The following is a 14,131-nucleotide window of genomic DNA, read 5'->3' as shown; positions in this document are numbered from 1 at the left end:
ATAGTCTATTCAAGTCTTTTGCCCATTTTTACATTGTCTTTTTGCTGTTGAACTATAAGGATTCTTTATACATTCTGGATACTAGACCCTTATCAGATATAAGATTTACAAATATATTTCACCTATTCAATATGTGGTCTTTTCTTTCACTTTAAGGCTTTAATTTTGATGAAGTTTATCTAATTTTTTTTTTCCTTTGTTTCTGCTTTGGATAATATATCTAAGAAACGACTGCCAAATCCAAGGTCTTTTTTTTTTTTTTTTTAAGTTTTAAAAGAAGAGGTTTTATTTTAGTAAAAAGAGCACATATCATCGTAAAAGATTTATTTATTTATTTATTTTTAATATTTTATTTATTTATTTGACAGAGAGAGATCACAAGTAGAGAGGCAGGCAGAGAGAGAGAAGGAAGCAGGCTCCCCGCTGAGCAGAGACCCAGGACCCTGAGATCACGACCTGAGCTGAAGGCAGCGGCTTAACCCATTGAGCCACCCAGGCGCCCCATCATTGTAAAAGATTTAAACAATACATATGAATACAAAAAAGTTTAATAAGGTCATGATTTTTAACCTCTTAAGAGTTTTATAGTCTTAGCTCCTATATTTAGGGTCCCTGACTCATTTTGAGTTAATTTTGTGTATGGGATAAGGTAAAGGTCCAATTTCATTCTTTTGCATGTGAATATCTAGTTGTCTTTCATTCATAGTTTTGCTCATTCAGCATGCCTTTATCTCCTCAGCAACTGATTTAACTACATATAACTCCAAAGGGGGTGGGTAGGCAAGCCTTTGGTTTAAACACTTTAGTTTCCTTAACAATGGAATTCCCAAGTCCAGGTGCATCTAATTTATTTCTCTTAAGATGTAACACAGGGGGCCGCCTGGGTGGCTCAGTGGGTTGAGGCCTCTGCCTTCAGCTCAGGTCATGATCCCAGGGTCCTGGGATCAAGCCCCGCATTGGGCTCTCTGCGCAGCAGGGAGCCTGCTTCCTCCTCTCTCTCTGCCTGCTTCTCTGCCTACTTGTGATCTCTGTCTGTCAAATAAATAAAATCTTAAAAAAAAAAAGATATAACTCGGATGATGGATATTGGGGAGGGAATGTGTTGTGGTGACTGCTATGTACTATATAAGACTGATGAATCACAGATCTGTACCCCTGAAACAAATAATACATTATATGTTAATAATAAAAAAAGGTACAACTCAGAAAAACATACCAAAAAATTATGATCCTACTTTCATTTTTCTTAAAATAAGTAACTTCAGGTTTTTTGCTGAGGTATTGCTAGTCTTTCTACCGATGTACAAATATCCCATGAAATAAGGTAAGATAATTTAAATTAGCAATGTTTAATGTAAAAAAAAAAAAACCCCAAAATAAAAAAAAAAACTCGAATGTAGATTTAAAATAAGTCACAACAGAGAACTATTAAGGTCAAAAAGACTAACTGTTTCAAAATGATTATAAAGTCTTTAATTCAAAAATCAACATTATTTCTATTTTGGGACTTACAAACAATCTTAAGCTCCCCTAAAAATAATTTACTTGGTGAATATTCTTTCTAAACTATTAAGTTTTAAATGTTTTACTGATCTCTTTCAGAAACAAACACTTTGATAAAGTTCAAAAATATTCTTATGCAGCTATCATGTTTTCTGAGTTTATAACTATACCACAGCTTATTTCAGTTTTTAGCTTTAAAGGCTTATATCAACTTTTTAACATGCTTTTTTCCTCAAAAGTAACTAAGTAGATCTATGTTTTTTAGGTGAAGTAAATTTTGTTATCAAAATAAATATTTATCAACTGTAAAAGGTTTTTATGAATATAATTTATAGGTTAAAATCACTTCCATGCCCTTCATATTTACAAAACCAACCTTATCCCGTAAGTTGTCAATTTTAAACCATTCCAATAGTTTGATCCCAACATCCAAAGGACTTTGAAGAAATGTCCTGTAAGTTAGTAGGAAATCTTCTATATAAGTTGGGTCCACAATAGAATGTTCTTCTATTAAATGCATGATGAGACGCTCAGGTGTTGCCTAAAAATCCAAGGACAGAAAAGATGATAAACAAATAGCTGAAGAAACAAAGAACTCTACTGATTACTTTCCTTTGTAGTCACTCTATTACACAATTCCTCAAAGCAGAGTTTCACTGTTAAAATACTTAGCAGTGGGAGAAGGTAGTCCTTTACAGATTGCAGTCCATCAGCACCCAGAAGTTGAAAAAGAGAAAAGGCAGAGGAATGAAAATACTCAAAAGCATTTACTCAGTTTTATCTGTTTTAATTGTCATTTCATCCTGGCAGGGCTTTTGAAATTCAGTGATTTACCCCTATTGGGGCTTTTTCTGTCATTTTCCCACAGTTGGTAGAGGTAGGGAGATGACATCTTAAGCCACCAGATAGAAGAAGTTAAACTTAAAAAACAATACAAAACAAAACCTTCCCTCCAAATTTAATCATCTTCAAATCTCTTTTGCCCCAGGCTATAGGAGCAGTGCACCAGTTTAAGACAGTGTGTTTTGCTGTTCTTACTTCCTAGAAAAGAAGTTTCTTTTTCTACAATTTCTCCATGCTAGTTCACCATTCTGAGAGGAACCAGAAGTTCTATATATAGTTTTTACATTAATTCAGAGTTTTAACTGCTTGCCTGTCTCCAGATTTATAAAAAGAAATGTAAACAGCATTTATCTACTGCTCTGCTTTAAGCTTCTGAATCAGTGTTAAAATTTATTACCTTTGCAGCCTTTTTCAAAAGTGTGGAGATAAACCATATGCTAAACCAAATATAAAAAGCAACTGCTGTCTATAACATCAAATTTCAATTCACCCAATTTCACTGATGAGAATAACTATATGGTAAACATACATCAATGCTAACAATGTTATCTAAGAATTTAAAAAAAGGTATATAAATCATTTCTCTAGAATGAAGTCAAAGTAAGGTTTTTCATATAACATTTAAGGGATGAGGCAACCACAGGTGCATTCCTGTTCTTTTTCCACCCTCTAAAACAACCTAAGTCAAATAGTAGAAAGCTGGGCCTAACTTTCACAAGCCAATCTTGAGTTGAGATCTTTAAATCTGGTTCTTAGATCATGTGTAGTTAAGTTGGGGGAGGAACTCATCAACATTTTAAAGAAAGGCCATTATTCTGACTGGCTAAATCACTAGGGCAGTATACCTGCAGAGACTAAGCCATATATTCAAAACTATATTTAAAGGTGTGCCCCACAGTCGTGCAGAAGCATGTCACCAGAGCATCTGGGTGGCTCAGTTGGTTAAGCAACTGCCTCAGGTTGTGATCCTGGAGTCCTGGGATCCAGGCCTGCATCAGGCTCCCTGCTGGGCAGGGAGTCTGCTTCTCCCTATGACCCTCCCCCTTCTCATGCTTGCACTCTCTCTCTCTCTCATTCTCTCTTTCACATAAATAAAATCTTAAAAAAAAAAAAAAAAGTAGCAGCAGCATGTCACCAAAGGGCTCACTAGTAGCCAACAAGGTGGGATTCTGGGAGACAGGGTGAGCAGAGCTGGTAGACAAAGGAGATGAATGGAATGGTGACACTGGCATGATAGAGACTGGTTACAATGAGCAAGCAAGTAAATACAGAGAGCATAACAAGAGCCACTCCTGGAGAAGGCAGTTACAAATATGAAAAGAGAAAAGACAGGTAAAACTGTGGTATAGCACTGGAACTGGGAATGCTAGTATGAACTCCTGAGTATTACAAGTGGATGGAATCACATACAAAGCTATAGGTGCATATGCATTTACTGTAAATATACACTTAATATAAATATACTATATAGTATAGCAAATACATATACATCTTTCCTTACAGTGTCTGATCAAAGGCTCTAAAAGAAATAACACCCAAGGAGAATGAAAGATTAAGTGCCAAGTTCTTAGGTGGTGGTAGTGGTCACTGTAAGAAGATTTTATTCATTCATTTGAGTGAGTGAGAGAGCAAGAGAGAGAGACAGAGAGACACCAGCGGCAGGGGCGGGGGGCAACAGGAGGGAGAGAAACAGACTACCCACTGAGCAGGAAGCCTGACTTAGGGCTCGATCCTAGCATCCTGGGATCAGGACCTGAGCCAAAAGCAGATGCTTAGCCGAATGAACCACCCAGGCACCCCTAAAAGATTTTATTTTTATGTACTCTCTCCACCCAATTGAAGCTCAAACCCACAAAGCTAAGATCAAGAGTAGCATGGTCCACCAACTCAGCCAGCCAGAGCACTCCCCCACAGATCTTAGTTTTTAAATGCTATTCTCCATTAGGAGGATCTAGGGCTCTCTGGAGAAATGGCTGATTCCAAAGCTGGAACAGGAAAAGTACAAGATGAGCCTGAACATCATGTTTTGACAGATAATAAGAAAGCTCTCAGGCGCCTGGGTGGCTCAGTGGGTTAAGCCGCTGCCTTCGGCTCAGGTCATGATCTCAGGGTCCTGGGATCGAGTCCCGCATCGGGTTCTCTGCTCCGCGGGGAGCCTGCTTCCTCCTCTCTCTCTCTCTCTGCCTGCCTCTCTGCCTACTTGTGATCTCTCTGTCAAATGAATAAATAAAATCTTTAAAAAAAAATTTAAAAAAAAAAAAAAAAAAAAAGAAAGCTCTCAGGAAAGGATGGGGACATATCAAAAGGATACAGGAGTCAGCTTTATGAAGGTCTCCTTAGCCAAATCTGGGACAACTTGACCACTGGAACGACGATAGAGAGTAAAACACAAAAATCCATGCCAGTATAATTGAACTAATGGGAGAAAAGGGAATTTTTATCCTTAGAGAAAAAGATAATAAATGTAAAAAAAAAAATCTGGAGGGACAGAAAATCACCATTTTAGGCAGGAGTCAATGGAAGACTGGAGGACAGAAGTTAGCAGAACATACAGACACTATGCCAAAACATGTCTCCTCCAAACACTTAACAATTACAAATGGTATAGTGGTAACCTGATAGTGAGGAAATCTGACAGACATCAACATGACCAGATGATTACAGCAGATTTTACCAACGGTAGGAGGGACAGGCTGACATTACATGTTCCCTAATACAATGCACAGAGAAGAACAGGACATCATTTCTGTGGAATTCCCACCAGAAAAGCATGAGTTGTGTCTGCTCATGAGGAAACATTGGAAAGATCCACACTGAGGATGACACTACAGAATAAAAGGTTGTTCTTTAAAACTGCTGAGAATATGAACAGAAAAAAACTGTTCCTAGAGCAGACTCAAGTGACATATGACAACTAAATGCTACTGTGTTCCTGGTGAGATGCTGGATGAGAAAGGACAAAAGCCATTGCTGAGATAGTTGGTGAAAATCTAAATAAGGTCTGTGGGCTGAATGGTTGTACTGTATCAATTTTTATTTCCCAATTTGAAGGGTTCCATGGTGTTTCTGTAGGACAGTGTTGTTTTTAGAAATACACAATGGAATATTCAGGAGTGATGCATCACACTTGCAGACTGTTCTCAAATGATTCAGAGAAAGATGGTGACAGTGGAGAAACTGCAGTGAAATGCCAACAAGCAGTTAGGGATTCAGTGAGGGAGCTCAACACCGTTCTTGCAACTGTTCTCTAAGGTTGTAATGACTTAAAAACAGAGAGTCAAAAAAACATGAGCTCCCATAAAAAAACAGTCTGTGCAATCCACCCATATGTTTATCTTTTCTACATACAAAGCTTATTCTTATCAGTTCAGGAAAAGAAAAAATGTTGCAGAATTGCCTGACTCCTGAGGGAAAATGGATCTGACATTAGTCCTTCACACTATTAAATAAGTTCATGCATTTGTAATGAATAACAACACATTTACTTACTTTGCAGCCAAGACTAGGTTGAAAAGAGAAATGGTTATAAGTTTTTATTTCCTCTATTTCAACTATAATTTCTCTATCTTACAATCTAGAGATCTTCCAGGAGACAGGGTATTGGGGGAGGGGGAGGAAGGAGACAAGGGGGCAAGTAGATAAAGGGTAGCGAAGAGGGAGCTAGAGAAAACAGTATGAGGATTAGTATTCAGACTTCACAATTTGCTAAGGTTTTTGATTTACCTCATTTAGCCCTAATAAAACCTTGACATACCATTTTCAGGTAAGAAAGCTGAGGTTCAGAGAAGATAATGCCTATTTCAATGCCATAAATATCCAGTAACCATTCTGCATCTTCATCTACCATTCTTTATACTTTTGTGATTAGTCCTTTCATTTTCTGTTTTGTTTCTAAATACTGCTGCTATTTTTTAAGTTTCAAAAGTTTTTATTTAAATTTCAGTTAGTTAACATACAGTGTAATATTAGTTTCAGGTGTACAATTTAGTGATTCGTCACTTATATACAAAACCCAGTGTCCACTGTCAACAAGTACCCTCCTTAATACCCATCTCCTCATTTAAGCCATCTCCCCCACCACCTTCCATGTAGCAACCTCAGTTTGTTCTCTACAGTTAAGAGTCTGTTTCTCGGTTTCCGTCCCACCCAATGTCCATTTGTTTTCTTTCTTAAATTCATACAGGAGTGAAACCATATGGCATTTTTTTCTCTGACTGACTTATTGCTGTGTTTGATGACATCAACTCCCATTATCAATGGATCATAAATTTGAAAGGAACACTTTAACCATTGCATTCTAAAATAATATCCTACCCATACTAATATTAAATGCCAATGTCATGCTTATTAAAATGTGTAAAAACCAATGTAGAAAAAAGGACAAGAACTAACAGAATTAACACAATTATCTTGCACTGCACAAAAAGTGGTTCAAAGCCTTATACATAAGAAAGTTTTATTCTATCAGTGACTAGAATAATAAATAAAAACACCCACCTTGATTACAATGTGTCCTTTCCTGGTTCCACTCCGATCTAGTTCACGGTGCTCATGTACCATAACAATTTCTCCCTCTTCCTCAACTTTATGGGTATTCTTCTCCACATGATTTAAAATTCTCCAATAATCCTGCTGGGCTATGCAGACAAACTGTCCGAGAATAACATGGGGACAGTTAATGAACCTGTAGTACATAAATATATCACTGTGCACCAAGGCCGAACACAAAGGTAAGAAATCGAGTGGCATCAGTTCTTTTTTATACAATCCCTTTAACCCTTAACAAAAATCAAGGTGAAATAAATAATTCACGTACAAAGACACAAGAGGTTAAATCCTTTTGAATTCTGCTCTAAAAGGAGAAGTGAGCATCTACTTCTCTCAAAACAGACACTAAGCAAAGAAAACATGAAGCAGGAGTAAGTTAGAAACAAACAGAACTTAGAAGTTCCTATTTTTTTTCCTTTATTTAAAAAAAAAAAAAGGACTAAGCTGGCTATTACCCAATAGAGATTTAACAAACCAACATTTCATGTAATCTCTTCTAAAAATTTGTTCTTTGTTCAATTCCACAAATGTTTGAATCAGACATAAAATTTAGTTTTGTTTTATTAACTGTGAGCTTCTGAAAACTCCCACTTTTCAAATGAAGCTATTTGAAGAAAAAACAGGCTCGGCCATTTTAAATCAATAACCAAGAATACAAGAGCAAAGAGATAAACTTACCTGACAATCATCTACTTTAGTTCTAACAACTCCATGCATGTACTGCTTATCCAGAGTGGGAGTAATTCCAAAACTATTTCCCATAAAGAGATTTTCAACTTTTCCATCTGGATGAGTGATTTCTACAGTGCCGTTTAAAATAACATACCATGAGTCAAGCTACAGAGAAAAAGACAGGTTTTAAGAACATGGAACTTGTATTTTAAAAAAGAAGAAGAGCTGGTTATATTACTTTATACTCTGTCAGAAAACATCCTATGCCTGTCTATGCAAACTAATAAAACTTATTTTATTCTTTCTTCTTTTAGTCAGGGAATGACATCAGAAGGACTTTCATAATTGACCAAACGAGAAAATCAGAGTAAAATGATGCAATGGTTAAAACTATAAGCTGCTGAAATTTGCATCCAGACCCTGCTACTAATTGGGTGAGTGACCCTGGGCAAGTTATTTAACCTCTCAGTGCCCCAATCTCTTGATTTCTAAGTGGGCTTAACAAGAATACCTATCATAGGACCTTTGTCTTAATGAGTTTAAACATACTAAGATACATACTGAGTGCTTAGAACAGTGCCTAGGACAAGGTAAACATTCAAAAGAAAAAAAAAAAAGATAGCCAGTAATTAATTCAGAATTAATTTTAAGGCATAGTTGACAAAGTACTGAAAATTTCTCTTAATGTTAAGAAAATATTGCCTTCACTTATATAGCAACATAAGATGCTCCTAGAAGTTAACTCGATGTGTATCAGGGAAAGACCACTTGCTCTCCTTTAGTATGCCTCTTATCAGCCTGCAGTCTCAACAGTTTAAAGGTGATTCAAGGGAAATCTGGATTATCAGTTCTGAAGGAGAATCAGTAGCAAAAAAATTTTTTTTCCAAAAGCGTGGGTTTTGTTTTTTTTTTTGATATTTCAAATATGAAATTCACTCACTGTGCGATTTGTGGATAACATAAAATTGCTTGCGAACAGGGACTGTGTCTACTTTTTCCACCACTATACTCCCTGTGTCTAGAATAGTACCCAGCACAAAGTAGGCAAACAATAAATTTTTGCTGACAGAACTGTGAAAAATTAAGAGAATAAAAAAATTTGTGGAAAAGTTTTTCAAAATGCCACTGTTTATACAGTTGTTAGAAGTTTAGTTTCTCCAGGTTTATACTACTTTAAACTGCTGAAACAGTTAGTAGACTGTTTTGCCTTTTAAGAAAACTTAATAGTAAATTCATTTGTTCATGAAACTTTTTTCTTGAGTATATCCTATGTGCCAGATGTTTAGGATATGGGGAAAAACATGTAAATAAAGCTAAAGATAAGGCCCCTGCCTTCAAAGAGAGGCCATCAAATTTTAAAATAACTTGAATGCCTACATATTATTACTTTTGCAGGCATATAATAATTACTTAACCAATGATTACGGAATTACATTTTAGTCATTTCCAATTTTTATTATAAATATGTTGCAATGAACATCTTTTGGCATAACTGAGTTTTATATTATGTACTGAACCAAGACACTCAAGATGAGTGAAACAGGATAGACTGTTAATTCTTCAAGGCCCATGTTAAAAATTTCTAAATGACTTTCCAGAAATGTTATTTTAGCAGTATATGTCCTTCTAGCAGTATATGACAATTCTCATTGGCTGATATGTCAGCATTAATTTTTATCAGTTTGATAAGAAAAACTGAAGAAATTCCTAACAGCAGTAATTCCTCTGCATCTTCCCTTTACCCACACAAAGTTACCAGCCAAACATTTCTTAATATAGAACTGCCATCACATAAATGTCTCAACTGACAGGACTCCACCAGGAGGCATAGATATCAATACATTTTACTTCTTTTAATGTATAACATAAAAAATGGATAAGGAGAGTAAGTAAATAACAAATATTTTAAATAATGACATAAATATACAAACAGAATGATTAAGAATTTTTTTTTTAAAAGCATTACAACTTGAGAGAAACAAATCTGGGTCAATGGACATTATTTATTGAACATCTATTCTATACTAGTTCACTGCTGGGAAATAAAAATTAAGACAAAGCAAAGCAAAAACAAAAATAAAAACCTGCATCTTCAGAAACTGTAACAAACCCAAACTCAGCATTCATATAAAAAAAAAGTAAAGATTTACATAAGTTTATGGAAATTAAATCATTCTAAAAATTAGCTGCCATACTAAATAATATGCAACATTAATATGCAACCCTACCTCTTGCCCATCTTCAAGAATAATAGCTCCAGCCTGTTCGACCACTTCAAAAATCATCACTGTGCAGAGTTCTCTCCTTACAGACATGGTCATGTTTGCAAAAGCAGGAAGCTGGTGCATAAACTCCATTAATTGTTCTATCAAAAAAAAAAAAAAGGCAATTTTGGTATAGACACCATTAAAGGTTACACTTTAGGGGCGCCTGGGTGGCTCAGTGGGTTAAGCCTCTGCCTTCGGCTCAGGTCAGGATCTCAGGGTCCTGGGATCGAGCCCTGCATCAGGCTCTCTGCTCAGCAGGGAGCCTGCTTCTCCCCGCACCCCCCCCCACCTGCCTCTCTGCTTACTTGTGATCTCTGTCCGTCAAATAAATAAATAAAATCTTAAAAAAAAAAAAAAAAGGTTACACTTTAAGATCCAATAAAATCTGGAATTGAATACCCAATTTCCTAATCAACCTATGAATTTATGTTGCTAACACTGAGGAAACAAGGGGCAAGATGACTGCTGGTTAAAGAAACACACACACACACACAATGACTTAATAGATATTTCAGAATCACACACACAAAAATAGGCATATTGGAAGATACCAAGAATTCACAACCTCCAGAGAGTACCAGAAACCCAGAGACTGAAACGAGGCTAATTTTCCTACTCTATCATTCCATGGTAGTTAAGTTAGTGACATTTTTCCATCTAACAGATTAGCAAAAAAGTCTTTTGTCTAGTTTTTACTGGAATAGAGTTAAAAAAATAAATTTCAACAATTAAGCAATGAAGGGCAACAAATTTGAATTCTAATTCCCAACTATTGAATCAGCTGCAAGGTAACTCTTTATAACCAACTAATGTTTATGAGTGCCTGCCTTAGGCCAACAATACTGGTACAGATACATGAGTAATAAAATAAATATTAAGGGAGAAACACATATACAAGCAGTCAGCTAAGAGATGTAAAAGAATTAATTCTAAGGTCCTATCTACCCAGATAACTGGGACATAATTATATTTCAATTTTTTAAAAACTGTGAAAAGAATACAGTATACAATTCCTTATCATTAAAAATGCACTTTCAGGGGTGCCTGGGCAGCCCAGTGGGTTAAGCCTCTGCCTTCAGCTCAGGTCGTGATCCCAGGGTTCTGGGATCGAGCCCGGCATTGGGCTCTCTGCTCAGCAGGGAACCTGCTTCCTCCTCTCTCTCTGCCTACTTGTGATCTCTGTCAAATATATAAATAAAATCTTAAAAAAAAAAAAATGCACTTTCAGTTTCTGTCCCGATACTATTCATGAGTCTAAAATGTAAGTTAATGAACTGTATTATGTCATTAGAATGGCAAGGAATGTTCAAATATACTTATCTTTAGTCACAGAGATTATGATTTTTGGTAGTAGCATCTTCTGATTTGAATGACAGCTATATGGCTATTATGAAAGGGAAATCTAGGATAAAATCTTAATTGAATCATAACAATATATAATGACACTAAATAATCCTGTTCTTAAAGAAAACATTAGCATCTTTAGTATTATTCAACCTCCCCAAAGTGATGAGTTCTATAAGAAATACAGAAAGGGAAAATTCATAAACTTTGATCAAAAAATTATACACACACACACACAATTTATTTTTTCTTCCCCTCAAGCTAGACAAGTAAAAAGATGACTTTTGATAATATCTGGAAAATTTTTAAGAAGTTAGACATCAGACACTGTTGTATTGGATAGTAAATATCTTATGGACATGAAGAGGGAAATTACTTTACTGTAGTCAAGCTTTTGTTTTATAACTGAGAGCAGCCAGAATATGAGGGCTATCTGCTTGTGACATCTATCACCCCAGAAATCACCAATGTTGATTCAGATGATCTACCTGGCTAAGCAGGCGTCCCCTTCCCCCGACTGTTTCATGTGCAACCCTATGCAAGCTGTGCAGTCAGTTTAAGATGAACTTTCCCTATAAAGGACAACTGTTATTTGGTCAACAGTATACCAATAGCTGTATCTTCCAAACCCTCAAATTGGGGTACCTAGCCTCCAAAATGGCTCCAAATCTCATTATTCATGATCCTGTACAATTCCCTCCCACATTACATCACGGTTATTCTGTGTGACACTCTTGAGACCAAATCATAAAAGATAATGTGGCATCTGCCTTACTCTCCCTTGGATTACTTGATTTGGGGGAACCAACTGCCATGTTGTGAGATATTAAAGAGCCTATGGAAAGGCCCACAAAGCAGGAACTGAGGTCTTCTACTAAAAGCCATATGAGTAGTCATCTTGGAAACATATCCTCTAGCTCAGCCCAGTGAAGCCTCAGATAACTGTAACTCCTGCTCACATTCTGACTAAAACTTCATGAGAAACTGAGCCAGAACCACTCGGCTAGGGTGCTCATGAATACTTGACCCACAAAAGCTATGAGAAAATAAACATGTTATTTTAAGCCACTAAGCTTCAGGTATTTTGTTATGCAGCAAGAGGTTAACTATATATAAATTAAACTATAAAATTCTTATTGTGAACAGATATATATATATTTTTTACCAATATCATCATCAGTTTTGTCTGCAGGTTCTTTCTCAAGACATTCTCGAACAAGATCTCGTCCCTGCAGTGGATCTGTTCGATCAATCTCTTCATCTTCCTCTTCTTCATCTTCAGAATCAACAGGTCCTTCTGGAAGACGTGTTAAATCTACATCTCCTACTTCACTTTCCGTAGCCTACAAAAAGAAATCTTGATCGATTATGTTATAAAAATTGTATGACACAGCCTGAATTAATCAAAACTACTCCTTCCTAACACTACAAAAAGACAGCCAACACTATGTTCTATCAGAAACAAAACAGTATTTATAAAAGGCTTCTCTCTGCCCCAAAATACAGGCTCATGGTGACATCCAGATGATAAATCTGAGCCAGTAAGTTCACAAAATGGTCAAGAGATGTAAACACCTGGATTAATACCGGTTTCCCAAATAACACATTTATTTTTTAGAAGTGTAACAGCTCCTAAAACATGAAGTACAGGAGACAGTTTAGCAACATTCATTTTATGAATATCTATTAGTCTGTGCTGGATGTTGCAAATAAGATATTCTTTCACCACAAAGATTTAGAGTTCAGTAAGATAGGCAACCATGTAAATTAAGAACCAAAGTGTAAAAATGAAAAGGACTAAAACAGATCAATTGTGAAGTAATGAAAACAATCATAACACCCCAATACCTTTCTGTTGAATCTAACTGTGCAAAGAAGAGCTGAGATTATTATAGCCAATGTCTAAAATAAGCTTATACTTGCAACCTCAACTTTGGAAATACATTGGTCTCATATATCTGTAAAGGAACTAGCAGATTTTTCAGAAACTACAAATTTAAATGTCAATAATAGAAAATAATGAAATAATAAATATTTGGGACATACTGAAGTAAGCTCCAAGGTGCCAGAGGACTACGCAAATAAGGAAGACAGGGGCACACACCTGCAAGCAACTAGGTTCCTTGACGCTAAAATTGCATTTGCTTTCTGGCCACAGAACTTTAGGGTTTAAGTGGCGTCACTTCTGAATAATACATCTTTAGAACCACAAACTTGTTATAGCAGGTTATTATTTCTTTTAAAAGAATAGTTTATATTTAAATGTACACATACTAAAATGACTTTCAAAAACCTCATTTATTTACATACATGGATTTTAATCCAAGAAACTAGTGTTAAAAACAAAAAAGCAATACTCTCTGCAACTTCCTCTATAGTTTAATTTTTCAGAAGCTCACCCCCAGAGTAGCCTTTTTCCACTTTATCAAAAATTTAAGGACAATTCTATTTTACATATGTGGGTTCTTAAACCAATGTCTTCAACATGATTTCAAGTTTTCATACCATGACCCAGACTATTTCAACACAGTCTCCAAACCTTTTAGATTGTATCTGATAAAAAGATGGCTCACAGCAAAAATAAGCAAGATTCAAGTCAGTTATGAGGACAACAGGCAAGGTTTATTGTCATCTGTGTGAGAAGTGAAGACACTTAAGAGGAAAATTCTTTAGAGAGAATGGAAATCATGGGTAGGGATTGTGAGAGGGTACTAAAAGAACTCTTTTAGAAATCTTTTTCTTTTTTTTAAGGTTTTATTTATTCATTTGACAGAGAGAGAGCACAAGAAGGAGGAGCATCAGGCAGAGGAAGAGGGAGAAGTTGGATCCCCACTGAGTGGGGAGCCTGACACAGGGCTCGAACTCAGGACCTTGAGATCATGACCTAAGGGAGATGCTTAAGGGCTGGGCCACCCAGGCGTCCTAGAGATCTTTTAAGGAAATCTGCAAAGGAA

The 14,131-nt window shown here is 36.1% G+C and overlaps 1 protein-coding gene across 1 annotated transcript in view; it reads right to left on the bottom strand.

Moving 5' to 3' along the window:
• The window catches only part of RAPGEF6 (Rap guanine nucleotide exchange factor 6), a 196,720-nt gene that overhangs the window by 75,377 nt on the left and 107,212 nt on the right, over positions 1 to 14,131 (bottom strand). The window contains 5 exon segments of the mRNA XM_032336811.1: positions 1,880 to 2,044; positions 6,844 to 6,996; positions 7,573 to 7,731; positions 9,795 to 9,931; positions 12,343 to 12,520. Of these exon segments, the coding sequence (XP_032192702.1) occupies positions 1,880 to 2,044; positions 6,844 to 6,996; positions 7,573 to 7,731; positions 9,795 to 9,931; positions 12,343 to 12,520 (792 nt within the window).

The sequence above is a fragment of the Mustela erminea genome, chromosome 3 (genome assembly GCF_009829155.1).
Source record: "Mustela erminea isolate mMusErm1 chromosome 3, mMusErm1.Pri, whole genome shotgun sequence".
NCBI lineage: Eukaryota > Metazoa > Chordata > Mammalia > Carnivora > Mustelidae > Mustela > Mustela erminea.
This window is presented reverse-complemented; position numbering and strand designations above follow the sequence as displayed.